This window comes from Musa acuminata, chromosome BXJ1-9 (genome assembly GCF_036884655.1).
Source record: "Musa acuminata AAA Group cultivar baxijiao chromosome BXJ1-9, Cavendish_Baxijiao_AAA, whole genome shotgun sequence".
NCBI lineage: Eukaryota > Viridiplantae > Streptophyta > Magnoliopsida > Zingiberales > Musaceae > Musa > Musa acuminata.
The window spans coordinates 47,405,347-47,433,109 of NC_088335.1; the positions used below are offsets into that span (position 1 = coordinate 47,405,347).

At 37.9% G+C, this 27,763-nt stretch overlaps 3 protein-coding genes across 4 annotated transcripts; 1 reads left to right on the plus strand and 2 right to left on the minus strand.

The window, feature by feature from the left end:
- Positions 1–1,233: 1,233 nt before the first annotated feature.
- LOC135593900 (IRK-interacting protein-like) lies at positions 1,234–7,062 on the plus strand. 2 transcript variants are annotated; one of them, XM_065084217.1, is made up of 3 exons: positions 1,234–2,396; positions 2,514–2,798; positions 5,311–7,062. In XM_065084217.1, the coding sequence occupies exons 2-3, from the start codon at positions 2,574–2,576 to the stop codon at positions 6,832–6,834; spliced, it is 1,749 nt and encodes a 582-aa protein (XP_064940289.1). In that variant the 5' UTR covers positions 1,234–2,396; positions 2,514–2,573; the 3' UTR covers positions 6,835–7,062. The 2 variants fall into 2 exon arrangements, with proteins under 2 accessions (XP_064940289.1, XP_064940290.1); XM_065084218.1 differs by lacking the exon at positions 1,234–2,396 and adding an exon at positions 3,714–4,093 and having other exon boundaries at positions 2,661–2,798.
- Positions 7,063–8,778: 1,716 nt separating this feature from the next.
- Positions 8,779–22,806, minus strand: LOC135593901 (uncharacterized). Its single transcript, XM_065084219.1, has 18 exons — positions 22,615–22,806; positions 22,387–22,483; positions 22,179–22,232; positions 22,033–22,085; positions 20,970–21,003; positions 20,161–20,251; positions 18,959–19,050; positions 16,117–16,191; positions 15,671–15,765; positions 14,464–14,593; positions 13,431–13,520; positions 11,952–12,017; positions 10,924–11,015; positions 10,581–10,646; positions 10,409–10,472; positions 9,929–10,017; positions 9,571–9,697; positions 8,779–9,280 (listed from the first exon to the last, which is right to left on the minus strand). Exons 1-18 carry the CDS (start codon positions 22,770–22,772, stop codon positions 9,215–9,217), a joined length of 1,539 nt encoding a protein of 512 aa, XP_064940291.1. The 5' UTR covers positions 22,773–22,806; the 3' UTR covers positions 8,779–9,214.
- Positions 22,807–23,478: 672 nt separating this feature from the next.
- LOC103999223 (uncharacterized) lies at positions 23,479–27,393 on the minus strand. The gene is made up of 5 exons (XM_009420901.3): positions 27,131–27,393; positions 26,635–27,049; positions 24,723–25,006; positions 24,320–24,547; positions 23,479–24,126 (listed from the first exon to the last, which is right to left on the minus strand). Exons 2-5 carry the CDS (start codon positions 27,023–27,025, stop codon positions 23,701–23,703), a joined length of 1,329 nt encoding a protein of 442 aa, XP_009419176.2. The 5' UTR covers positions 27,026–27,049; positions 27,131–27,393; the 3' UTR covers positions 23,479–23,700.
- Between the last annotated feature and the right edge of the window lie 370 nt (positions 27,394–27,763).

Consider the following 27,763-nt stretch of genomic DNA (forward strand, 5'->3'; position numbering starts at 1 on the left):
ATTCTAAGTAGGGGAGACAATGATGATTAGTTGGCTGACTAGGTGGAATACAGATGTCTCAGTAGAAGTCAATGCACTCTCAACCAAACTTGCATGTGTTCTGATGGTACCTAATCTTCATGTTTGTATATCCATCATTTATTCATGGAAATGCAAAGATGAAGCATGAGGAGAGCAGATGCTAGTTATCTTCAAAAGATGGAAGGGAACTAATTAGAGACTCTGGATTCTGCGTAAGTTGGCATCTCACTGCCCTTTTTGATTGGTTGGAGCCACAAGAAACCTCAACCAAGAAAAATGGAAGTGGGTTGGAAGCATCAAACTCCTCCACTGCACTCTTCTCCAGCTCTTCACACCTTTCACATCTCATGTCAACAGGGCAATACAGCAACCACCAAGTAAGTATTATAAATGCTCACTATACTTCTCAATTCTCCTTTAATAGATATACCAATCTTGGAACAGTAAAAGTGCTCTCTGGGCAATGTGACAAGGGGACCAGTGCAAAAGCTTTTGTTGGGGAGCTATTGGATCCATTTCTCCTTCCTTCCCCTTCTTCTTCAGCCTCTCTGGCCTTTTGCCTTTGGGATGTGCTTTCAGTGGTCTTAATAATTCTCTGTGCCAATGGCCCCTACCATGCACCAGAAGCATGAGGTAAAAGTAGCTCAGACAACACTCTGATAGCTTTGAGATTTTGATAGTGAGAACATGTCAAATACTAGTAAGCATGAAAAGAAAATTAATTCCATATAATCTGCTTCTCAAATCATTGTTTTTCTCTTTCTTAACCAGCCTACAATTTCTCTGATGTGTTTGCATAGGGTCTTTCTTTTTGTTCATGTCAAGAGAAAGCATGAAGCAAAATAATTCATTGCAGCTCTCGAGAGAGGCCTGCAGCTGCAAGCGTGACTGCTGCTTCTGAAGCATGCGTAGGGCATTCTGACAAGAAGCAAATGATGTGTTTGGCGTTTCAACACACCCTAAATACCACATAATCTTTGGTTTGGTAGTAAGATTCTTCCATCATGACATGAAATAATCATGTCATATGTAAAGTTACTCTCTTTGTTCAATAAGCCATGTTGCTACACTCTCTTCGAACAAAATCTAGAGAATAGATAGGTATGCTTCTGCTATGATGATAGCCTCTCTAGATTCCTGAGTTGATACATGACATGTTCAGATTCGAGGACTTTAAAGAAGACACACCTCAAGATCTTGTTTTCTTCTATAAGCACATCAATGTTTTACCACCCTCTCTTCCATGGATGTGGTGCCTGCAACCACAGCCATCTATGTGTTGGTTCACGCAAAAAATACCGATAGTACATCCAAGGAGAGCTACTCTGTTCTTTCTTGCAGCTAGTTTTAGGATCTTGGCTTTTCTTGCTGGGAAGTATCTGCTACTTCTATGGAGACCAAAAAGAAAACATGTCCCACATATTTTACCAACAACTCTGATGAGTGCATTTCCTCAAACAAGCAAGAGAGAGAAGAGAGAAAGCAGATGGGTGAATTATGAGCATTAGGTGACAAAATTGGCCTTAATTTGTCATACTATACTGAGCTGGAGAATATGCAGAGGGCAAATCTTAATTTAGGGACCAAGCTTGGCTGGCTGACAATGATATCTTTACCCTCTGCAACACAGAATTAAAGCGCATATCTTCATACAAATCCAAGAAAGATTTAAGAGAAGAATGGAGCATCTACTAATGATGTTGTAGCCCACTGCTTGAATTATTTGTCCTAATCTATCATCTCCTCCAAATGCATTGATGCTCACTGTCTTCATTTTCTTCTCCAAGTGTGTACTTAATGCAACCGCCCATACAGTTAGATTAACTAACAAGAGAACATCTATCAGCCACTTCTTGTCTTGAAGACACCAAATATCTTTCCTTCTTCTCTGTACCTTCTAATAAGTTAGAGAAGGACTGTGGAGGAATTGTTGTTAATGACTGACACATCTTCTAATGATGGACCAAAGTGTCTAAATTTAGCTGTAGTTGTCCATAAGATCATGGCAACTAAATCTAAATCTGGTCTTTGTCACTTCTGTGAGCTTGAAAAATCAGAACAAAAATTTCTTGGCCATCAAAACCACCAAACCTTGCATTGAGGGAGTTGATGTGATGTGACTGTAAGGTCGATGAAGTTTGTGTTCCGTTCATCTTCAACCTCAAAATCTGGGTCAGGGAAGAAAGGAAAAGGCTTCGGGAACAATAAAGGTCAATGGCTGTAAGATCTCATCAGAGCTCTTTTTTATGGCGAGTGGGCATGCTGTCCTCAGTGGTCGTTCATTCCACTGAGCACTAAAGAAAAGCAAGGAGACACCTTTCTTCTTCCATACTGCTCCTATATAAAGCCGGCCTCAACCCATTTCTTGGATGTTTGTATGCTTTTTTACCCTACTCTTGGATTTGCCTTTTTCCCCCCTCTGTCTTGTTCTTCCCTTCCTCCCAAGGAATTGTCTTTGGACATGATCACCTCACCGCGGCTTCTGTTACTAGCTTCAACCCTTGCTTCTGTTGAGCTCCACCCTACCCATGCCCTGAGAGATCTTGAGCTCCATGGAATCGTCTAGTGGTGGTGCTGCTGCTGATGGGATCCACAGGCAGGACATCCAGGCGGCCATTGTGAAGGCGGCGGAGCTGAGGGCGCTCCACGCGGCGCTGCTCCACGGGAGTACCGGCGGCAGTCCCGCGGTGGTGAGGTTGCCCGCCGGCGCTTCCCCTTCCTTTTCCCGCGGCGCCAATCATCTCGCGGTACCTGAAGATTATCCTGTCTTCACGCCGGTGAGTTCTTGCTGCTCTTTTGACTCAGCTTTTGCGCCCCTTCCTTGTGAAGTGTTGGATTTTCTGTCGAGTCTATTGCTCTCCAATGCGAAAGGTGGCATCTTGGTGGGGATCTTCATATAATACCTCTCCTTAAGTATCCTTTCTTCTGTTTGATCGACTGGGGGGACATCATGGCATCTCTCGGACAGATTCTTGCTGATGTCTTTCTTTGTTGAAGGGGATATATGATGTTGAGCTGCTACTGATCCTTCTAGCTAAGTTTTCTTGATCTCATGGAGTGTTTTGCTCACTCTTGGGATTTCAAGCACTTGGTGTTCTGCTAGATTCTAGGGTTTCAGTATGTTTTTTAGTGTTGTCCCAATCAGGTTTGATCAGTTTTTACGATCATTATATTGTCTTTCTGTCCGAATTTTGCGAGTTATAGGTGATAGGATATCTTGATTTCTTTATTTGGAGCCTTTTTTATGTGATGATGTATAACTGAAGCAGCTTAATAGTGCCATAGTGCCTTCAGCGTTGGCTAGACAAATTTTAGAAGCTTTTGGTGTATGGCCGCAAAGTTGGAAACAAAATTAGCTTACATTAGGTTGAGAGTTTGAAACCTAAGTGTTCACCGAAAAATTAAGCCTTCACCGAAAAATTTAGTTACTTTAGGCTAAGGGTTCAAAACCTCATCCCGATAGATTTGATTTTTAACACCTAAAATAGTGATGTAGTGATGGTGCATCCGACTCACTTTGGTGTTGTGATAGTGTATCTGTCTCATTTAAGTTTAATCTAAGTTTGAAGCCTCGACATACAAATGTTATATGTAAAACATCATGGTAATCCGTCTCAGTTATCTCAAGTTTAGATTGAAAACCTTGTTCTATGAATTTTAATAAGGTGTTGACTAGCTTAGCTGATTGTCAGATTGTTGTAAAGTCTTCGGTTCAAGTCCATCAGCCTTCATCACTTTCCGTCTGCGGAAAAAAGTTCACTGCAACAAAAGTAAAGCAAGAGTGAAGAAAGGTGACCATGTGGTCTGCATGGCTCAACAAGCTGGCAATATGATTATGTCTCATCTACTAAAAGGAGAACTGTAATTGAAAAACCAAAAGATAGCTGGCCAACTATTCTCCTAGATTGAACCTCCCTCTCTTTAATGTTTCTCATTCATGTGCCAAAATGAGCAATTAAAGACCCATGTCGATCCAAGAGGAAGGACATATGTTTCCATGGTTCTATACGCGCTTCACAAATTTTTCGGAAGTGTGAGAAGAAATACCACTACTATTTTCACTCTTTTGAAGGTATAACCTCAATGCCTTGCGTTGTTATTTTGCTATTCTTTTATGGTAGATTTAGGACCCTATTGCAGTAATCAAACTGAATCCCTTGTTTGAATAGGATAACTCAAAATTTTAATGTCCAGAATTTCATTGGTGGTTTTATTAGCCTTTTATGCATTTTCACTCTCAATTTTCATCCTTTTCCCCTGGTCTCCTCGGAAATTGGCATATTTCAGTGCCTATGAACCTTTAAGACAAAAATGAACTTTACTAACCTTCTCAGCACCAAGTTACTGAACATCATCTGTTTCCCAAAATACATTCATGAAAGTTGGGCTACTCTACCCAGTTTCTCTTCTTTTAAGCACTTTAGAAAGATCTTGTGAGCATCGGAATTTCTCTTAAGCATGGTAGCTCTTTGATTCCTAGATCATCAAAATATATGACCATTTGACTTAACTTGAACATTTGAAAATATTGTTTATTAAACTCTGATTATTTGTCTTTGGTGTTATAGTAAACTAATACTGTCTCCTCTTCCACCCCAAGAGAAACTAAGTAATTCAATGCGTTGCCAACTTGGCTGTTCCTTTTGTCATACAAATTTCTTGGGTACTTGAAAGTTCAGAACTAAGAGTATTATACCAGTCGCTCACATCCACTAATTTGAACTGCTGTAGAAGGTAAAGTTTATTGTGACATGATTGTGAATCTTGAGGACCTCTGCCTATTAAATTCCGTGATGACCGCATACATGCACTCGTCCATCTCAACCTATTTAACTCTCTTGTCCATCCATTTTACTGCCTTCTTGATAAGGTTGCCTTTTGAGTTGGACTGACTAAATCAAGCAACATGACGTCTAAGCTTCCCCCAGTATCCACCCAAACACTGGAAATGCTGGTATTCATTATCTTTTATCTTGATTCTCTGTTGTAAATATATACTAGAATAGAATGAATGCCAAGGTGTAGAAAAGATATTAGTTAAGTTTCTTTTTTTCTTATTTATGAGATTTTCTGCTAGAGTAAAATTGTGAAACATTTACTTCCAGTAACTTTCTGATCTATTTTCAGCACATGTTGCCTAGTTATTGGGTATATACTAATTGTTAGATAAATTTGGTATTGTCACTGGAACCATGCATGTAGAATTTTGTTAAATGATATTTTATTTAGTCAGTTTCATACTTTGGTTTGTAAAGTCAACTTTTTTTTTTTTTTTGAGAATTTCAACAGAGTTATGAAGAGGACCCGTTGCCTGGATACCACTATCTTCGTGCAGAGAACAGAAGCTTGTCACAAACTTGGAGTGCAATTGGTCTGGATGGAGAAGGAACAGATACTGAAACAGTTGTCTTTGATAGCAAAAGTGTGAATAAACTTTCCACGTCAAACAGTGAACCAAACATTTCATCTGTAATCGAGCACTTATCCAACAGAACCTCATGCACTAACCGCATGCCCATGTCGCAAGCCACCCTAGGAGCCGATATCCTCAAGTCCTCAAGTAGAAGAACAGGCTCAGGAGAATGTAGAACGGGCATTACAAATGAGGCACGCAAGCGGGAAACTGTTAACATGGAAGTGGATGGTGACCAGAAGAATCTCAAGAATGTTAAAAGCACAGTGGCACCATACAATCCGGATCAATCTGTAAAGATGCACACAAAACACAGAGGGCCAGTCCTTTCATGGTTATTTCCAAAATCAAAAAAGAAGCCCAAGCCAGAAATGTCACCAAAGACGATGGAATCGGAGGACATGTCCCAACTTCTTAAGGAATGGGGGGTTCTCTCACTCGAGTCACTGAAGAAGGAGCTCCTCGAGGCCAATGAGAACAGGGATGCTGCCCTGGCGAAAGTTTCAGAGATGAGGTTGTCGTTGGGAGAGCTGCAACAGAAGCTAGTCAGTCTGGAAGCATATTGTGAAGAGCTGAAAACGGCCTTAAAGCAGGCTACACATACAAAGAGTTCCCAGAGTCTGGAGAGGTCTAATCTGTCAAAAAGAATGAAGTCCATCGGTGGCAACAAAGACAACTCGATGCCGGTCAGCCAAGAGGTAATGGTGGAGGGTTTCTTGCAGATAGTATCAGAAGCCAGGCTCTCCATCAAGCAGTTTTGCAAGATGATCATCCAGCAGACAGAAGAAACCAGCGACGATCTGTCAGAGAAACTAAATTTGCTTCTCCAACCACATCAGATGACATTAAGTAGCAAGTACTCAAAAGGAGTAATCTATCATTTAGAAGCCCTCATAAACCAATCTTTATATCAGGACTTTGAGAACTGTGCATTCCATAAGAATGGCTCTCCAAAGTTTCTAGATCCCCGGCAAGAGTGCCGAGAGAACTTCTCGTCATTTGTTGCGCTCCGGAATCTGAGCTGGAACGAGGTGTTGCAGAAGGGAACCAAGTACTATAGCGAAGATTTCAGCCGGTTTTGTGATCAAAAAATGAGCTGCCTTGTTTCCTTACTAAACTGGTCGAGGCCATGGCCTGAACAGCTCCTCCAGTGCTTCTTCATCGCTGCCAAGTGCATTTGGTTGCTCCATTTGCTGGCCTTTTCCTTCAGCCCACCCTTGATGATCTTGCGAGTCGAGGAAAATCGAGATTATGACCCCATCTACATGGAGGATATCCCCTTAGACAGACACAGAGCGCAAGCTCCTGCTCGAGTCAAGATCATGGTCATGCCGGGATTCTATGTGAAGGATAGGGTGCTGCGGTGCAGGGTTCTTTGCAGGCATAGTTCTGTGGCATGATCATTTGTTCGGTGGAGTTTCTTTTCTTCTGTTTGTAGCGACACATTTGCGCTCTCTGGAGTAACTGAAGGTGTAATTTTCATCTCCATACTGCTTGCTTTTATCTTTCTTTTGAAGTATAGGCGTGAGAAAAAACTGTATATTTTTATCCAACTAACATGGAAAGGTCTCTGATGTCCCAATCAAGAGTGAGTTTGAGAAGGCTATGACAGCATTACTTTGTTCTTAGTACACTAAAAAAGGGCCAATCTAGCTGATGGTGTGAAGAGATCTGAGACTTCATCATGAAGAATGAGGTAGCCACTGGAGAGTGGACAACGGCAAGAATGCAACCAAATTAAGGATGTTTCCATGTACAGGACAATCAAGGAACATACGGATGTTGGGCATTGATCACTATTCGCCCAGCTTGCTTTTTAAGCTGGGAATTGTTTTGCACTGAACAGCCTACTCTCTACTGTGCTTTCTTGTAGGATGCTCAGTGCTTTGTTGTTTACGATCATTGGAATTGTGCTTTTTTCCTTTTCTCTGCCAAAACAAATTTGGACTTCTCCCCAAAGAAAAGAAAAAGTCAAGGATAATAAATAAATATATATATATATATATCCACATTAATTTATTTTGAAGCTTGCTTTTCACAATCCTGTTCTTATTAGGAGTAACCTTCTTACTATTGATAATTCTTTTAAAAATAATAAAATACTTATTTTATTATTTATAACCTCATTATTATCGGTCTTTTTTTTTTTATTATTCCACCAACACTTTATTTCATCTCCTTGCTATCGATGGCATCCACTAGCTGAGTCGATGACGTCAAATGACATCACTCACATCGACACCCCCTTGATGCTCATCATAGGTGTAGTTAAGGTGTAGTTAGAGGTAATGCTCATGCCCATACTCACTCAGATCATTACCTGTCGAAACTCTGTCGAAACTCTCTCGATACTTGCTTGCCGCAGATATAATCGACGGTGTCCATTAATATCGCTTGCACCAACACCCTCTTACACTCACCATAAGTGTAGTTAGAGATGATGCTCATGCTCGCTCAAATCACAAGTCATTTTAAGAATATCAAAATTTTATTTACAGAGAATTATTTTAGGAATATAAAAAATTCTTAAAATGAGATTATAAATTGTAAGAAGTCGTGAATTAAAATCTCCTTTTATTTTTACTTGTGATGCTCTTCTATTATGTGAATGGGCAATTATGCCCTCGATCTTGTTAGTCCAACATCTCTGTGTCATTGACTGGGAATTCCTAATGAGATCTTGCTCATGATGATGATGGCGACATAAGGGGGGGCCAACGTTCTTCATTCTTCTCTACCTAGTGAATCTTGATACATCAACCTGCTTGGATCCAAAGTTGGAGGACTTATAGGCCACCAAAGATCGCTCTGGCGTACATGTGCAAGTACTTAACATGCCCAGAGGATTATAACGAACTGCATGGTGGCATCGTCAAAGGAAGAAGATTACATAGTCATAAGGTACTAGGCATCGTACTCGGCTACAACGTCGTATTCATACAACTTAATTAATAAAGATTTTGATAATTTATCACAAGACCCTAATCTCGAATCCCGCCTTCATCACTTATCAATTAAAAAAAAAAGATAGAGAAAAAGGAAGTAACATTAGTTTTCAAGAATTTTGACTAAATCCAAATCAATTCAAATGTATTGAAAAAAAAAATATTTGAATTAGAAGAGCAAAGTTGAAGTTATAAAAAGAAATGTGCCTGATAATTTCTCAATGGAGGCAAGTCAACTGATAAAAACAAATTAGTGAGGACTTTTCAACATAAATTACTCAAAAAAATAAAGTTGTGATTTACTATTATCAACAGTCCATAACAAAATCTCATCTTCATCATTTATCTTTTTACATAAAAATAAAAATTAACAAAAATAGTAATTTCATAGGTTGGGGCTACATATCATCAAGCGAATTCAAGGATATAAATGAAATCAAAACCCCCATCTTAAAATGGTAACCCAAACAACAGTTTCTTTTAATGAACAAGCTTGATATAACAACCATTGGAGCATCAAATAAATAGATCGGATTGACAGTCGAGAAGGGTATCTTGCTGACCTGTATCTGCTTCCCAAAAGTTCCCGGCAGACATTGTTCTTGTAGCATAAATGAGTGGTTATTTGAGGCACAAAAATAGCTGCTGCTCACTTCAGTTTTCCTTGGCTTTCTCTGCTGGTCAGCCACTTTTCACCCGGTGTTTCACATCGGAAGTGAACAGAGATATGCAGATGTGTGTTTATAAACCAAGATCGGTGGCTATTGATAACTCATGGGCTTCATGTACATGTTCTCACTAGTCACTGATGATGATGCTGGCATGTTTATGGCCATCAGGTAGTAGAGTTTGTGCTCTGGAGCTCCTGAAGCCTTGGAGAGACCACCAGCAAAGAAGATTCCTGAAATCAAAACATTCATTCCATCATGAAGAGTGCATTCTACTCAGTTCATTGTGGCCATAAGTGTAAATAGCAAAATTACACAACAAAGGTCTGCATGCAAATGATGCTGAAGTAGAGAATGCATTTTGTTAATGATGTAAATGAAGCATTACATTTTTACTGCTGATGCTAGTGAAAAACTGTAACTGACTTAATTTCAGCAAGCAAGTTAAAAATCTTGTCGGCAACAAGAAGTTTCATCTACGTTACTTCTTTCATTAACTACTTTTCATGTCATGGAAACGAACCTTAGTCCCTGCAATTATTGTTTCATTGAGGGGATGGACAGCACAGACTAGTATGTTCTGTGACACAGGAACATACTGGTTTTTGACTGCTCCACGACATTCCTTATAAGTGTTCTGTGATTCCTCGCTGCCAAATAAATTTAAGAAATATATATGTAAAAACCATTGAAGCAAAATTGATGTTAAAATCATATAAATTGAAAATGCATGTGGGAACAAGAACTGAGCTTGATCTCTGATCTATCATCTCAATAAGGTATATGACAACCTTTTTGCAAGCAAAGAATTCTACATTGAGTTCCAGAGCCAGTCTATATTTTTGGGACAAAAATAATAAGAAAGATATAATAGAACTCACATGAAGTCTACATGACATGCTGAGCTTGTGCCTGGATAGAAGTCCAGAAGATGCAACCCATTACCAGAAGAAGATCCAACTGCATATATCTGAAGACAGAATATCTCAGTTATTAAAGCATGATATAAACATTAGTCTGACTTTTGACTATATCAAGGTAATATCGAATGGATTAAAAGCTAGGCTATCCAAAGGAACAGTTTTATTTTTTTTTATTTTAGGAACAAGCTTTCGATCAAGCTCTTGCATTGTCAAAAATCTGAGCCATTCATACTGGACGATATATATTAATGCTTCAGAATAAAATATCATGTACACATAATCATATAGATTGTCCAGTGCTCAATCTCTTCCTGAATACATATAAGCATGGTGGGTGTATGGATGAACAATTGATCTGTGTTGTATGTATGAGCATGCACATATATGTATGGAGGACGAAACTAAATGTTTTGTCAAATGATAACAGGGAAGGCATACCGAGCACGTCGGAAGCCAAGAGGGTCTTCGCATGATTGAACTTGTCGATATGTCCATGCCATCCCTAATTGCATAACAGAAACATCAGAAGAAAATACAGAAGCTGGCAAAGAACATGGCAAAACAAAACCTCCTAAAAACATTCGGTATGTATGCAAGTGTCTCAACTTACAACCAAGCAGGCGGTGGACAATGCACATGTGTCACATTGAAGCTGCTGACATTCAAGACTCCAGACCTGCCACAAACCATGTTCAACCTCACATGCATTCACATCATAACAAGTATCAGGAACCTAACAAATATTGATGAAATAGTTTGCTATTCAGGAAAAAACACAAGGATTTGATGATATAAGGTAATCATGTGTAGATCACTGGAACTGGAGCATGCAAAGGTTTTATTCTTTGATACTATTATAAGTGAAAAATTGCAAAAATTTAGAACTATGAACTTAAAAAATTCTGTGTTGTTCATTAAATAGCTTAATTAGACTAATGACCAACATAACCTACCAGCCATCATCCAGATGAAATGCTAACTGATGATAGCAAGATGGATCGAAGCTGATGGAGTGAATTTCCCTTGAGACGATGTTTGATTGTGCCTGAAAGTTGATAAAAATATTAAACAAATATGATACACAAACTATCCGACAAAAATAATAGAATCATAGACTTCTTGAAGGCAAGGATTCAATATGCAAGTCGGCACATGATGGAAACATGCACAAAACCACTAACCGGCTGTACATCAGCAAGTCAATGGTACAAGGGCATGTCAGTAAACCGAAAACCTTGCTTCATGGTACTAGACAAACTTAATACTGTCGAGAGGAGCCAATTTGATATTACACCAGATATCCATCTAATTTGATTCTTTAAGAGGAATGATCCTACAAAGGTTGAAGAAAATTCAAAGACTAACTGACAGAAGCCTTTATCTCCTAAAAAAAATGTCTGCCAAAATCATCAACTAGTTGCCTGACTATTAGTACCTTGCTGCATTGAAACTCAGGTGTTGAGTATTATTCTACGAGAAGAAAATCAAGCCAACAAAAGACTCCCTACTTTCTCAGATATTATGAACAGAAACTGATGGAGATTCCATTGGTAAAGTCCACTAAAAACAGGTATACTGACTACATCAATATCAAAAACTAATCTCAGACATCGATTGATTCATCAATAGCAACTTACCCACACTATCAGAATATGACCACAAAATTTACATATGGATCCTCAAAACTAGATTCCTCAAGTAATTGGTCCATGGTGGATTGAAGGTCCATCCCCCATGGTACCTATGAAATCCAAAATCATAGCGTCGAACCCAATCATGTGGTCATATATGCACACTCATAGGTATGCATTCCATAAATAGCAAATTTTCACATACTAATGATAATATGTACTTTAACTTTCATAAGATAATCATAATATCTGATCTTAAAATTGTCAGGACTGTTTGTTTATCAAAAAACAAAGGCAAGAAAAATGCTAAACAAAACAGACTCATGAGCAGAAATCATATTTTATAATACCTTTAAAGTTGTGATTCTCTCCAACATTGACGAAACCTTTAGAGATGCCAGGAGGGAGCAAGATGCCTAGAAAAAGATTCACAAAGAGAACTTAAACTACATATACACTTACATATAAAGAAATTAAAAATTGACATATGCTCTAGAGACCTTCAAAAGGATTTCTACTGGACAAACAAAAGTAACTGTATGATTATGTTCCTTGACATAACTGTTTTTGCCTGACAAAGTCTACCCCTTCAAAGGCTGTCAGGTCTAGGACTACAAACCTATAAACAACATCCATTTTCCAAGACATCCATAATCAAGATTCATAATCCATATCAAGAAGTCCATAATCTATAATATGTTTAATTGAAGATAATAAAGAAAAGTAAAGTAGATAGACCTTGAATCTAATTGAAAATTTCATCACACAAGAAAGCATCTTGATTAAAGATTATATAAAGATGGAAGCCTATCAATCATATCATTGAAGATAGATATTTTCCAAATCAAATGTAAAAAATCATCTTCTTAGAGGAAGGAAAGAATAAGTGATTGACTTGATTAGATTTGGCCTCGAACAACTCACACTATTATGAGAAAATATACTTTCTTTAGTTCATTTTTATCTTTAATTACAATTCATTTCACCCTTTTATAGATCCCAAGTATATGACATATGAAGAAAAAGTTAAGTAATCTAGAATATAAGCATCTTCTCATTCTGAAATCCACCATTGCCTATGCTGCTAACTTCTTTCTTAACCTGGATGAATGGAATTGTTAGTACATTGGCTGGTGAATATCTTACTAGCAACGGAAAAGTCCTTGAGACATAGTGAAGCTTTATTGAATATTATGAATATATGGAATAAGCTGTTGTTCCTACTTTATAACCGAAACTTAATTAATAGTTGGTTGTTTCTTTTCCTAGTTGCCAATCTAGATGCAGAGAGCTTCTTTCTCCTTATCTTTTTTTCTACTTATAGTAGTGACATATTCCTAAAAAACGACCTCTAAAACAGCCCAGCCGTCAGTCATCATGGGGAGGCTTGACAAGTTGCTTCAATGATTTTGGACAATTCTTACAACCACTGGGCGATCTACTCATTGAAGGGGTATGGATAAAAAAACTTGGATTATCTTAGCAATTGGTGCGGAATCATTTAGTCAGCACTGGCATCAGCCATACTTGATATCTGTAAATTACATGTCTAACTCTAAAATCAACTGATGTTGATCATAATTATTGATATTTTATTAGAAAACCATATATTATGTTTAGATTCATATGAGAAAAGATTAAAACTATAATAGAAATGAGATAATATAAATCATTTTCATCCACAAAACGAAAGGTTACACATTCATTTAGATATACAAAATCAGAAAAAATCATAAGCAAAGGAATTAAAAATCTAGCAAGAAACCAAGAATGATGTACTGAAGGTGGACTGAAACATTGAAGATGCATATGATACATGTGCATCTTACATCATTGTGACTTTGAAAAGCATATGATGGCCGTCCTCCACGAAGATCCCAAGCATAAATGATTCCTTGTTTACTTGCCCCAAATACAACCTAAGGATCAAATAAATATATTTGATACTTAACAAAGTAGAAGATAGAAAGACAGATACATCTCAGATAATTAAAATATGATTGACACCCTTTGACTCGGACCTGGCCTGTGGAAGACTGAAACAAGGGGTACACACATTTTAGTGATGGGTTGATAAGAATTTAATGAATTCCAGCATCAAGGGACATTATTTGTCTAATACTATAGCCAGCTAAAATGCTCAAAAGTTAACAAATGGTTTAACTATTTAATTTTCTTTCTTAATATCTAGGGCTTTAGCATCTAATATACTAACAAGAAAAGTTAGATGCCATTCTTTTGATTGGCTTTCTATTGTAAGGAAGAAAAAGATGTGACAATTTATTCCAGAAAATTCCCAACAAAAATACACTGGAGATGAGACGATTATTCCAGAAAGATCCCAATAAAAACTACAAATCTCCTTCTCTATCAAATCTGTCATAACCACTATCTACACTCCACAAAATTGTGCACGAAAAATAAGAACTATGAGTAGATCCACGAACCTGTAGAAAGACATTATGATCCCTTCTGGGAAAAGATTGATTTCTCAGATGGAAATATGGATATCAAAGTTAACCTCAAGTTCCAACCACTAAGAAATTATAAGAAAATTGTGTCATTTGATTGTCTTAAAAGAATGCTTGTTACCAGGTTTATGTGTTTGTATGCAATGTTATGCTACCTTCAAATAGCAGTGATCAACAATAATAATTAAACAGGCTAACCTTTGAATTTTATCAAAGATCAGTAAAGTTGATACGGTGCGTGGTCATTTAACAAAACATGGCATAAACATGGCATAAAACTCGAAATACCCATCATCTAATTGCATACTCGAACATTAAAACATACTGAACAGAAAATTACATAAAATAGTATGATTTAGAGAAAAACAAGGCTAAATTTATTATTACAAACCCGATCTTCCAAGTCCAATGCAATACTATTAAGTTGGCTATGTGAATTAGTCGTTAGCTCAAGACATGGAAAATTACTCAATCTCTTATCCCATATGTAAATAGCACCATCAAGACCAGAAGCAAGCAACCTACAAGAAGTAATTTGGCAGCCATCATAATTCATAAACAATAACAGGACACAATGGAAAGCATTAATTTTTATAATTCTACTGAAAGAACAATTCAGTGCAGTACAAACACATAAATTCCATAGATTTCAATAAAAAATAATAGTGCAATACTGCAATTTAACGAGGATATTTCCAAAAGCTTCTAAAAGGTAGAGAAATTACTCTGAATGTTTGAAGAAAGTACATGTCTCCCCTTACCAAGGTGACCAAGATAGCATCCTGCAATTTCTCTTCATTCAACATAAATCCTCTTGTTCAATTCACTATATGATTAATTTGCATAAAATTAACTGGAGTGTGTAAAAAATTAAGAAAGAAAACTAATTTAGGTAGAAAATTGCTGCTCAATAATATAAATATATTTCCTATATGCCATTAATAATGATGTATTACTATTCTGTATTACAATTCTATCATCTTAAAAAAAAACAGAATTCAGATAATAATACTATGCCATTAATAATGATATATTTCTTATTATTTCCCTCTCCAGTTGTTGAAAATAATAATACAGAATTCAAATAATACTAGCCATAAATTAAAAAACCAAACAACTAGAATTTGACATCTACTATAGAAATTTATATTCAATTTTTTCTACTTGTTTTAATCATTGGGTCTATGTTTATGGATCAGAATAAAAGCATATACATTTCACATCTATTACAGAGGGGTTTGAATTTGATATTGATTATAGAATAGCCCAGCCACCACTTAATATCTCTCTAAAAAATGATTGGTATTATGGAGGTTAGCAATCATATAAAAGATGAGATCCAAGTGATTTAACCAGGTTAATGATGGTTTAACCTGGTCATGTAACGATGAACCAAATGCAGCCTCTGGTAAGGCAACTGCACATCCTTTAAAAAGTTCAAAGCCCAGAATCAGGGCAAAATCATAAACAAGATGCAGAATGGAATAATGAATCCAGCATATTCTCCCCAAATTACAAGCCAAACGAAGTTCCAAACAAGCATTTAAAACCAAAGTAAACTTCAGTATGGTGTGTAATTTAGTACAAAGGTCACCAACCTTGACTTGTCAGCTGAAGCAAACATTATTTCAGACAACCCATTGTAGAGTTCACAAGTATGATGAGAAAACTTTGATTTGCCTTTCTCTAGCACCTATTTTATTGGCAAAAAAAGGGATCATAATGAAAAAGCTAGACATATGCATTTAAATAAAATAGGTATATGTGAAGCTTTCATTATGACTGAACAGCTCCAAAGTCACTGAAAAAAATGACAGAAAATATGTAAAATAGGAAATGCCAAAGTAATTATATTTATAAGTTTTATATGTAATGGTTTAAAAGAGATTCAATGACATCAATCAAAAAGGTAAAGGTAAAGGTAAAGAATGCTCAAAGACTCGAGGATCTCAAAAGAGGCAGGTTGAAGTTTAGACCGGGATTAGTTAACGCATGTTGAGCCATTATCTAAAGCAAAAACTAGTAAAAGATGCACAATGCTTACTTCAACAGGCTCAGACGAGATATAACCAATGTCAAAAAGCATGACTTTATCATGTTGTCTAGAAGCACAAGCTACCTGCAGAAGAAAAAATGGTTAGACTCCCGCAACCAAAAGAGAATATAGGTAAACATCCTTAGACTGAAGTAATGACCACTTAACTTACTGTCTATTGGTGATAACATATAAACATAATCAACTTCACGGCAAGGTAATATGCCAATATGCATCATAAAAACTAAACATAACAACAAATTCAGAAGAACATTCTGATCTAAATATGCTTATACATAGCAGTGATTTAAAAAGCGCTAGGCGCCAAGGTCCAAAAACGCCTGAGGCGCTAAGCGCTCGCCCGAGCGAAGCGAGGCGCTAAAATATATAATATAATTAATATAATTAATATAATTATTTAAATAAAAAATATGCTATTAAATTAAGAAAATCGAGTACAAAATCACAATTTCATATTAATAAAAAGTCTCAAAAATCAAAATAATAAAATTTTACATCAAATCTATTGAGTTGCTCTGTACACTTGCTATTTATTCTGAAACCTAACAATAATTTTAAATAAATAAAAATTAATAGTATTAAAATCAAAATAATATATTATTAATCTAATAAATAAAAATACTATTATTAGTATACAGTTAGCAGTATACTGTTAATATACTGTTAACAACATAGTGAGAAGAGTGTGAGAAGACCGAGGCTGCTAAGGCAACGACAGCAGTAGTGGGAGCGGGAGCGGGAGCGACGAGCGATAGCGGGAGTGAGTGCGGGAGCTGCGAGCAGCGAGCGACGACAACAGCGATGAGCGACGATTGTGGCAGCGGCGAGTAGCGACAATGGCAGCGGCAGCAGAGAGTAACGACAACGGAGAAGAAATCTCGACGGCAAAATCGCGAGTGTTAGGGTTGGGGAAGTCGGGAAAATCATGAGAGGGAGCCTATCGGTGATTTAGTTGGTTCGATTGAACCAACTAAAGCACCGGAGACCGAACCAGATGTAAAACACTGGTTCGGTCGCCTGGTTTAACCTGGGCGCTCGCCCGACGCCTGGGCTCGGGCGAGCGCCTCGTTGAAGCGAGGCGCTCGGGCCTCGCCTCGCCTCGCCCGAGCGCCTAGGCGAGCGCCCGAGCGCCTATTGAAATCACTGATACATAGTACACAAATTCACAAAAAAAATGCATAAATACAAATGCATCAAATAGGCTTGACAAAGAAAAACAAGAAGCAACTAAACTATTTCATGTAAACTATATAGGATGTGAATATATATTAGACTAAAACCACATCACATGTTTGCACATGAAGATTTTAGCTTAATTTGTATCCAACTCAATAGGAAAGAATATATCAGTGAATGTACACCATGTATGAATTTCAAAATTTTCCACGTTTTCAGCACCTTATTTCGGAGGCTTTATTTTTTTTTTTTTTCAGAAAATTTGAAATATAAGATATGAAGCTTGGTTCACTAACACTGTTTCATTGTTTACTTAGTGAAAAAAAGTTTATTGTTTATGGGTAGCAAAAGTTTGCTACTTCCAAAAATTCATGAAACAAAACTAGAACCCTGTTGCCATATAGACTTAAAATATTTAGTCTAGGATAATTTCGACTCACTTGCTAAAGGTTAAGAATTTAAGACCTCATCCAATAAGTTTTGGTGGAGTATTAGATTGACTTACCGAAGGTTTAGGGCTCGAAACATTATCCAATAAATATTATATCTAAACTGTTGGAACTATACCCACTTACCAAATGTTGAGGGCTCAAAGGCTTGTCTGATAAATTTTGGTACTTAAAGGCTAAAGCCTTAGTTGAGTGGTGGTGTCCCAGATTGACTTTGAGGATTAGACCCCTCATCTAACAATGAAGATTTGCGCTAGCTTAGCTGGTAAATAAGCACCTGGGGTTGAATCTTGTTTATCACTGACTCTTTGCAAAAAAAAATTATGAGATAAAGAGATTAAACAATTTTAAATACATGGACAAGCTAGTATTTACCAGTCCTAATGCGAACGGAGACATAGACTACCACTTTCTGGTGGTTCAGTCTAGTTTAATTTTTTATAAAGCCCAGTCTTAGGGTTTTGCATATAGACGTGGCTCGTAGACTCCCAACATTATAAGTGCACATGCTATAAGACCTCCCGGTACTCCTCTTCTCGTTGTTCTCCTCTCCTCCCCCCTCCCCTCTTCTCCTCCTTCCCTCAACTCTTCTTGGTACCACAGTACATCCTGACATACCATGTGAGTCTGGAGCAAACTCAATGGGTCGGTGTATGAAATTACAATCCCTGATAGGTACTACTCCCAAATGCACCATTTTCTGTAGCTAGTATATATATATATATATATATATATATATATATATATATATATATATATATATATATATATGTTTATCCACTATATTGTGCAGGAATGAAAGCCACAAGTAAAAATTCATCTACTAGTTGGATATGCAAATGTTAGGTAACTTCAAATCAGCAAAAATCTTCAGTTACTTCGCTACTATAAGGAAAACACTAGCATTGGAAATAGTTGTAACTTGTAACTAAAAGGCACTTAAAAAAAGGACTACATCAACATCCTTCCACAAAACATGTGTTAGATCAGCAAAATCTTCCCTTGGTTGGCAATCATAAGGAAAACACTAGAATTAAAAATAGTTGTGACGAAAAGGCACTTCAAAAAAGATCTACGTCAACATCCTTATGCAAAACATATGTATTAGACAATTATTTAATTAAAACTGAAGGCACATATTACAAGATGCTTGTCATTTTCCAAGAACATGAAAAATTGTACTTGCATATCTATATCATGCAAACCTCATCTTGATTAGTCGGATTCCAGCGAACAGAATCTAATGCCTTGGAGGTATAAATATGGAGCAAATCCTTTGTCTCATCCTCCAATGAACCTATGTAGAAAACAAGGAATTTAGGGTCAACCTCATGTACATCTACTATTTTAGAGAGCTGTGACAAAAAGATAGTGATTTGCCATCAAAATTCTATCTTTTGAGCATGTGTAATTTATATATTTTAATGGAATAGGCAACTCTTTCCATTCTGAAAGGATATAGCATGGGAGATGAATAATATAAAAACAATTTTTCTATGGATTAAGAATCCATGGAATAAGATATCAGACTTCTTGGGAGATATGAATAAAAAAGGACAAATTACATTGTTAGTCCTCGGACTTTGAGGAAATATGAAGGCTTCCAGACTTAATTTCTCTTTCCAAGTGACTTCCTCTAAGGTTTATTTAATGTGTCAATCAAGTCCACCATCAACTTCAGTCCATTAGTCTTGACAGTAAGCTTACATGTCTATACAATAGGGTTAAACTTGCTAACTTGACATAATGTGAAGGAGAAAAATCTTTCTGATAAGCACAATAAAGCTCAAAAATCAAAATTTACAAATGACAAAAAACTTGACTTTTCAAGTAGTCATGTCAGACAACTTTTCTTGCCGTCATTAATGCTAGGTTAGTAACTCAAGTTTTACCATGGAGCAGACTCAGGTTTACATCAAGATTGATCAACAAAAGGTGACAGACTTGATAACTAATAATATTTTATAACACTCAATGGTAAAAATTGATGTTTAGTTACCCAATTGAGATATATCCCAAAGTTCAAGTACTAATGGTATTTAGTAAATTTAACATATGAACATGCACCTATTATGTAAGTCACATGCTTTGTAAATTCACTATGACAAAACTGTTTTAAGAGCTAGCACATAAATGTAAACCACAATACATGCTACTTTGATAGTCTCTTTGTTTCTGTTTTTTTCTTAACGGATGAAACATCTGAGAATGCAACCAGATAAGTGTAACAATATTTATTTGCTTTTGTTTCAAAATTAAAAAAATTATTTGATTTAAAATGATCCGCATCGGATGAACATAACATGTGTACCACTTAACATTTATAAATAATCTTGTAATGGAAGCACCTTATGCCAATATAGAACATCCAACAATCGATTATGTTCATCATGGGAAGGAAGCTTACTTGACTTTGGACCATATATTGTACAGTACAAGGTTTCAAAGTCATGCACTGTTAAGCATCCTGTTTTTGTTACTGATGCAAGATAAATTCCCTGTGTAATTCAAGCACAAGATACATAATTATTAATATTTCACCTCAAAGGACAGAATGAGAATGACATCATAAAAGAATGAGAAGGAGAGAAATCATTGAAAATAGGGAGAAGATAATAAATATTGCATATATATTTCCAGATCTGACAACAACATACAATAATTTGACATTGAAAATATTTAAGGTAAATAAACTAATACTATCAGTTTTTACTGATTTGCTCTGCAATCATATATTAGATATTGGTTATACTGTGATTGATATTTTATAGAAATTGTTAAGAAAAATTATATTTTGGAATCTGATGATTGTAAGGTCAACCATTTGGCCCATTTTGTGGATATATGAAAGTGTTTAAAAAATTGATGAATATGTATGTATATGTGTGTGTCTGTCCAAGAGAAGTTTGATAATTTTTGGGACCAATACTTTGGCCTATTTTGTTTTCTATATTTTGTGCTAGTGACTCACTCCTTCCTTCTCTTTATTTTCTTTCTTTTCTTCCTTTCACTACTTGTACTTATTCTATGTCCTTTGAATTTACCAGACTCCTCATATTTGCCTTGATTTTGAGAAGAATTTGTCTGACAATTAATATTCCATGTATGATGTACCTATAGATAAGTTGCCAAGATGAATTGAATAAAACTGGTAAAACAAAAAATACAAGTAATTATCAGATCAGTTCATAAACTTAGGCAAATGTCAGTAGTAACCTTGGTGTCGAAGTCTAATCCAGAAGTCCCCTGCCTGTAAAAGCATTATGCACAAGTTAACAATCTATTGCATACCAATATATCTTAATATCTTACAGGGTTATGTAAAGAGATACAAGTAATAGGCTTATGCACCATTCTTCACAAGAAAAGAAAACTTATACTGGTTTCAATTTTCGAAAGGCAGCTTCATAGGGAAAAAGAAAAACTGAAGAACGTATTTTAAAAGTTTGATGAACTTTTAACTAATATTTAAAAGCCTTGGGTACATAATATAAAAAAGTTCAAAGGCTTATCTTTATTTAGAAGCTATAAAAAAGTTCAAAGGCTCTTCTGATATTCCTTTTTTCCTTTTGCAGGGAGGAAAGGTGGTGTTGCCTAAAGACTCATGCCAATCTTTATCGCTACTACCCACAAACTATTAAACTTGAGTTTCCTTACTCCTTAGTATACATCAGCCTGTTATACTTTCCATTTAAACATGGGTTATGCACTTGTAGAAACTGTAACATTTGTACTCAAACAAGGACTTAACATGATATCTAGCCTACCTCCATATGACACTATATTGTTGGCTATGGCTTATGTTTCACATAGACAATTAACAAAAAAACTGCTTTTTAATTATCCATATCTTATTCAACTTTCTTGATCAGAGTGTAATGAGGAACAGTCATTTATCAGGACAAGTCTATAAAAAATTCCAAATAAAAAATAAATACTTTAGGTTATTTACTAGTTGCCTTACAATGAGAAAATAGAATTTCCTATGTTGCGTACTGTGCATATGTCATCAATTGCATCGTTGAACAATACAGTCATCTAAAAGAGGATCTTTATCAGTTTTTTAAATTAGATAAGCATATGAAACAACATAACTAAGTTAGGGCAAAGGCATCACACTAAACATTAGCCGGCAAGCATCTGCATATTTCAAGAGATTTATATTCCAGAGAAGACCACTAATGACAGGAACACATGATACGAAACAATGAATTAGATTGTGCATTGAATCTATATAAAATTAAAATCTTGAAAAAGAAAGAAAAACAAAAGCATGGACCTTAAATAAGAAACCGGCATGTCCAGATTTGCACCGTTAGCCATCCGTGCCATCTGAGAAAGCACAATGCCACTAATTATAAGGCACAAGCCCCAAAAAGCTTGTCACTACTAGAAATAGCAGAACTACAGTGTCATCATCCTTACGTGCGTCGGACAGCCATCAGGTTCGGTTCTGTAATTATGTTCGAAAATCCTAACCTACTCAAGAAAATGAGACGTGTAAAGATCCAATAACGAACAATTAGATCCAAAAACACACAAATATAAAGAGAAATAAAAGGAATCAAAAGATGAATTCGAGCGGGAAGCAAAGCACAAAGGGATCCAACAAAACCCAAGGGCTTCAAATTACCTCGGCAAGCGAATCAAGCAGAAGCTGAGAAGCTTGGCGCCGATAACAGAAAGGCACTCTTCCTTCGAGTTCGGCGATCATCCGCTTCCAGTAAGGCCTTGACGCGTGAAAAGAAGCAAAATCCCCATGAAATCGGCGCGGGTAGGGCACAATTAGATCAAGAATCAAGGGAGATCCCTACTAGAAAGCAGGAACCGTGGGGATTCGAGGAGGGGAGTGAGGGCGTACCTGAGAGGAGGCTTAGGGTTTTGTTGAGGTGAGTGAACGGGCTCGACGAACTTTTCCATGGAGGCGGCGAACGGAGAAGACGGAGACCGGAGGGCCGACTTATGTCCCCCGCGCGGTCGGGCTTCCCGCGCAATTATTTTTGTAGGTTTATATTCCATTTTTTTTCTTTTTCCTCTTTTTTGTTTTCTTCACTTAAAATACTTACAATATTATTTTTATTTATTCTTCTTCCTGTGTGTAAATAGCATCCAACAAAGCATAAGATAAATACAATACAAATCTCTCCATTATATTATTTATATTATATACATAAGATCGAAAAAGACAGTGTGCATAATTTTATTACTAAAAGAACTATTTTTATAACTCAAACTGCTATGAAGTAAATTGCAAAAAGAATAATTTTATTTGTTTCAAAATATTTTCTTTCTTTCCTCATGATTTTAAGAATCAAATTGACTTCTTCCCTTGCAAGGATAAATAGAATACTAAAATTTAACTTCTCCAAATCTAGTCATCTTTTCCATGAATGATCAGCACTGCAAGGGAAGGAAACAATTTGTCTGAATTAAATTGGATTTACTTCACCTGTGCAAACAAATCATATTCTACTAGATTTGAGAGAGCCGAGACAATCCACAACAAGCACACTGCGGAACTCATTCCAGAGAACCTTTGGGATTTTACAGCAGGAAGAAGCACTTCTTCACTTGGATCAGAGAGCTAATCAACAAAGGCTGCATGCCCTTTACTTCATGTCCCTAATGTGTTATATTGTGCTTGATCTCAGAGGAGGCACACTGTCTCTTGGTTTTTCGCCAAATTACATAGTTCATGCAGTAACTTAGTAATGCCTTCGATACGTAAACAAGGTGAAAAGATTTGAACTTTAGACAAGCATATAGCAGTATTAGAGAACATCTTCCTGTTAACCATGTCATAATTTCTGAACTAAGTCCAATCAGCACAACTCACACGCGACGTAAAGGTGCTTCAACTCCGTGTAGAAATAGAAGCAACTACAGAGACTATGAAAAGACCAGCTCTCAACTCACTAACTGAAACTACTCTGTCCAAAGGGTATGGTCACACCCAGCCATTTGATTGGGAAATTTCATTGAACCTGAACGACACATCACCAGCAGTGTCCCTCTCAAACCCCGTCTCGAATGCATCAGCTGTCGATGGAGGTAACGGAAGAGAAATTGGTGCTGCAGCTTTATACTCTGCGAACTCATAAGCCGATGGCTGCTCCCACATCAGAACATGTATTCGAATTGGCTTCAGAGCATGCCTATGCAAGGAGAGCTTCTGGCTGATTGAGATGGTATCAAAGCAGCGAATTGCTCCAGCAGAAGACACCATCCAAGGGAGAACTTTTTCATTTGACACCCTCAAGATCACCAGCAGCTTGTCTGCATTTCTTGCTTGTCTGAACATATCTCGAAGCCCTGATCGTGTGGAAGCTGCTTCATCATCCGTATCATCCACTGAGGAAATGTAGATGAAACCCTGCAAAGAATGAATATCAAGTGAGGCTTTTGATCTCACGACATCAACATAAGATGTGCTTCGAGTGGGTACTAAAATCGCTGCAAGGTATGTGTTACTATCACAAAGAAGAAAGTTGATGGATGGAACCAAGTGATCACAAGCTACACCTATCAAGAACAACAATAGATTAATGGTGAGAAGTTTAGCAAACCTCTTCGGTGCAACTGATCGAAAATCCCAGTTTCGTATCACCTTCTTGAAGTTTAATATCTACTGCCAGTTCCCCAGAAGCTGGGGTGAACCAAAGCCTAACTGCCCTTACCACTCCAATGTCAACCCCATGGTAATCCTCAAACCCATAGAGGCTAACGTTTGCAAGATTTGAAAGATCCGATAATGATCCACTGTTCACGGTTGCAGATGCTGTCTCACCAGATATCTGTAACAGGAAAACATGACCTATTAAGTACAAATCGACAAAGATTCTAAGACTCCCCAGTGCAAATCATTTCAATATATCCATGTCTCATGAAAGGGGCATAAAAGATGCTTAACTCACTCTGCTAGAGAAGTTCTTCACCTTAGATCTATATTGAAGCCTTTGCAAAGATTACCTTGGTTAAGAGAGCCTCAGTCTGGACATTCATGAATTCAATGGGGACTCCTGAAGCCTGAGAAGCGAAGAGCCAAGTGTTTGCACGGGCCAAGGTGTCCTCAAGACAATTGTAACGAGAAGCAACCAGGTCCAGCGCCTTTGGAAGTACCAGCATTGAGAGGAAGCAGCTTGAGTTGGGCACTGGAAGAAATTCCTTCATCTTTTTTTCCCAATTGTACGGTACATATCCATCCTGAACCTTGGCAGTGCTCAGTGCACAGACCACCCTCGAGCTCCTTGAGCCTTATAAATAAGCAAGATATTAGTGGTTGTTCGAGAAAAATGAAAAGTCAGGATGCTGATTTCCATGAGACAACAAAAATAATTGTTATTTACGGCATGGGCAGCTCCTCTAATCAGTTATGATCCACATCGCAAAGTCAACCATTTGAGGAGTCAAATGGAATTCTTTATATAAATTAATCAATGAAATCAGACTATACAATGGTTAGTGGCAAATTTTGCATATCAGATCAATGCAATAACGTATCTCTTTATGGATCTAGGCACCTTTGTTTGATTAGACTTGAAATTGCTTAGATGTTTTGATGGTAGAATACTAAACTACCCACGAAAAGTGATCACTTGATAAATATATCACCTCAGGTAATTCAAGAAAATGCATTTAGAATATTAGACAAACAAATCCTCCAACATTGTTTCATATATTTTTGACAAATCCATATCAATAGGTTGATAAATTAAAATGATCTAAACTACAGTATAAGCAATGAGGCTTACTCTCTCACATAACCCTTCCTACCATATAGAACTTAACTTTGGAAACATACCAACAAAGATTCTTGCATTAACAAGTAATCATCTGATAACAACAGGTAAGATCCATGAGAGTGAGAATACTTCAACTTATGTGTTCAACCAGATACAATCATTTTGACTGGCCTATGTCAATGATCCCACAAAAGTTTAGTCAAAGGAGGTTGATCCAATGAGCCAGCAACCAGGAAGGAATCTTGTAGCTGTTTCACATGGTAAGCAAATAATACACATAAGCAAGCTTAGGGATGCAACAGGATCCAATAAAATACCAAGCATGAAAGTCACTTGCAGAGCCACTTTCATGTAATCCAAGATCATGCATCAAGGAAGCAACTCTCACTTAAAGCTTCACCATATTAAATATGTTTTCAGCTCTTAACTCATTAAGAATCAGACAAGTCAAAAGATGTGTCCGCATCGCATCCACACAACCATTGAACTGGTGGCAAGAGGTTAATAATTAATTGAGGAGCTACCTCTGAAAAAAATAAACTATAGCCTTAAAAGAATCTTCCAAGTTCTTTTCTATCAGATGTTTGTAAGTGAAGCCAACTTGGTGCATTTTAATTACAGAACAAACTCGTTGTCGGCTTCAAACAAATAACATTCTTAAGGTTTCTTTTTTATTATAGCAGAATTTATCACAAAATCCCATGACCCCTAAATCTAAGAAGCCCTGCCTCTACTGCATGTCCTTTTCTAAGATCTACAGGCTTTTTTCCAATTCTATCATAGCTAGCACCAACGAACACCATCTTAATTACTTGAATGACAAGCTAGTAGAACTCAGATTTCCTGTATAAACCCTGCTGGTAGTCGAATTCAATTTGAGTACCGCTTGCAGATTCGGTAAGAACCGCCATCCTACAATGGTAGGAGACTATCAAGTCTTACAAACCAACATAATCCTTCTCCCCCTTCCGAGGACTGTTAGGGATGTCACAACAATCTCTACGGGTCCATGTAAAAGGATCGTCGAGAACAAAAATGCGAACTTGGAAAATCGACTCTGTGCCCACAATTAACAGTAATTTCCGTGCCAAAGCAAATAGGGAGAGGGGGTGAGAGGAGGAGGAGGTCGAAGGCCACACCTTGCAACGCCACGCACTCGCTCACCATGCGGTCGACGAACCCGACGGCGTAGTTGGGGTCGCGAATGGAGCGGAGCACGTACTGGCGCCGCCCGGCCGGGCTGTGGGGTACGATGCAGGCCTGGAGCTCGGCCGCCTCGCCGCCACATCGTTGGACCCTCACCTCGATGGACGTGTCCCCGCGCTTGAACGCCGAGTGGAGCAGCTTCTGGACCCCGCTCCTCCCGCCCTTGAACGGGGAGTGGACGGCGGGGGACCCCCCGATCTTGATCTCCTCCACCACGTCCCCGGTCTGCAGCATGTCCCCACCCCACTCCTCCGCCTTGGAGCTCCCCGCAACGCACTCGATCGCCACCACCGGCCCCCGCTCCGACGACTGCGGGCGGTCCATTCGCGCCAACCCTGCTCCCTCTCCCTACACCAATCTTCCCACAGGGGACGTGTCAAATCGATTATCCTCAAGAAATTCGGAGGGACCTCAGCGAAAAGATGTGACCTTTACGGCTTTCAAGGGTCGCCGGAACGATAAAAATTGCAGCTTTGCGTGATTGGCGATCTCAGTACGTGGAATCCTCCTGAAGCTTCGGTATTGAATCCCAGAGAACGAAGAAAAAAGACACAAGTTCTCCAAGTAGGAGAGGAACAAGGGAAAGAAGACGACGACGTAAGACCAAGAGGTCTTCCGCTTGAGAGACTTTTCGAATCGAATTCAGAGAGAGAGAGGACGGCGCGGCCAGTTGGATTTATTGGAGGCAAAATTAGACGCAGGATATAAATGAAGACGGTGGTGGAAGCCAAGGGTGTAAGTGGGGTTAGGAAGCGGAATTTCCCTGTCTCCCACGGTGCAGGAGACACCATTCTACCTCTCACAAACGTTCCACGTACCACACCAGCGTGTCATGTCAGGATTTTTTGAAGGCACAAGGGCGGAGGAGATGGCGTCTCGTGGCTTGGCCAAGGTACACGGTATGGGAGAAAGAATGGCGGCCGCCGGCGAGCCCCACCGCTTCTAGAAGGCAAAACGTTCGGAAGCTTTTCTTACGACGGAGGGGGACCTGCTATTTCCTCCCCCACATGCGGGCCATCAACGGTGCAGGATCCAGCCAAGGGGGCAAACGGACGGTGGATC

Coding starts and splice junctions, on each gene's coding strand:
- LOC135593900 (XM_065084217.1), top strand. CDS start 2,574: ATGGAATCGTCTAGTGGTGGTGCTGCTGCTGATGGGATCCACAGGCAG. Junction 2,799..5,310: donor ATTATCCTGTCTTCACGCCG/GTGAGTTCTTGC, acceptor GAATTTCAACAG/AGTTATGAAGAGGACCCGTT.
- LOC135593901 (XM_065084219.1), bottom strand. CDS start 22,772: ATGGAATATAAACCTACAAAAATAATTGCGCGGGAAGCCCGACCGCGC. Junction 22,484..22,614: donor AACCCTAAGCCTCCTCTCAG/GTACGCCCTCAC, acceptor TCACGCGTCAAG/GCCTTACTGGAAGCGGATGA. Junction 9,698..9,928: donor GCATGTCATGTAGACTTCAT/GTGAGTTCTATT, acceptor TTTATTTGGCAG/CGAGGAATCACAGAACACTT.
- LOC103999223 (XM_009420901.3), bottom strand. CDS start 27,025: ATGGACCGCCCGCAGTCGTCGGAGCGGGGGCCGGTGGTGGCGATCGAG. Junction 24,548..24,722: donor CTGAGGCTCTCTTAACCAAG/GTAATCTTTGCA, acceptor TTCCTGTTACAG/ATATCTGGTGAGACAGCATC. Junction 24,127..24,319: donor CGATCAGTTGCACCGAAGAG/GTTTGCTAAACT, acceptor CATTCTTTGCAG/GGTTTCATCTACATTTCCTC.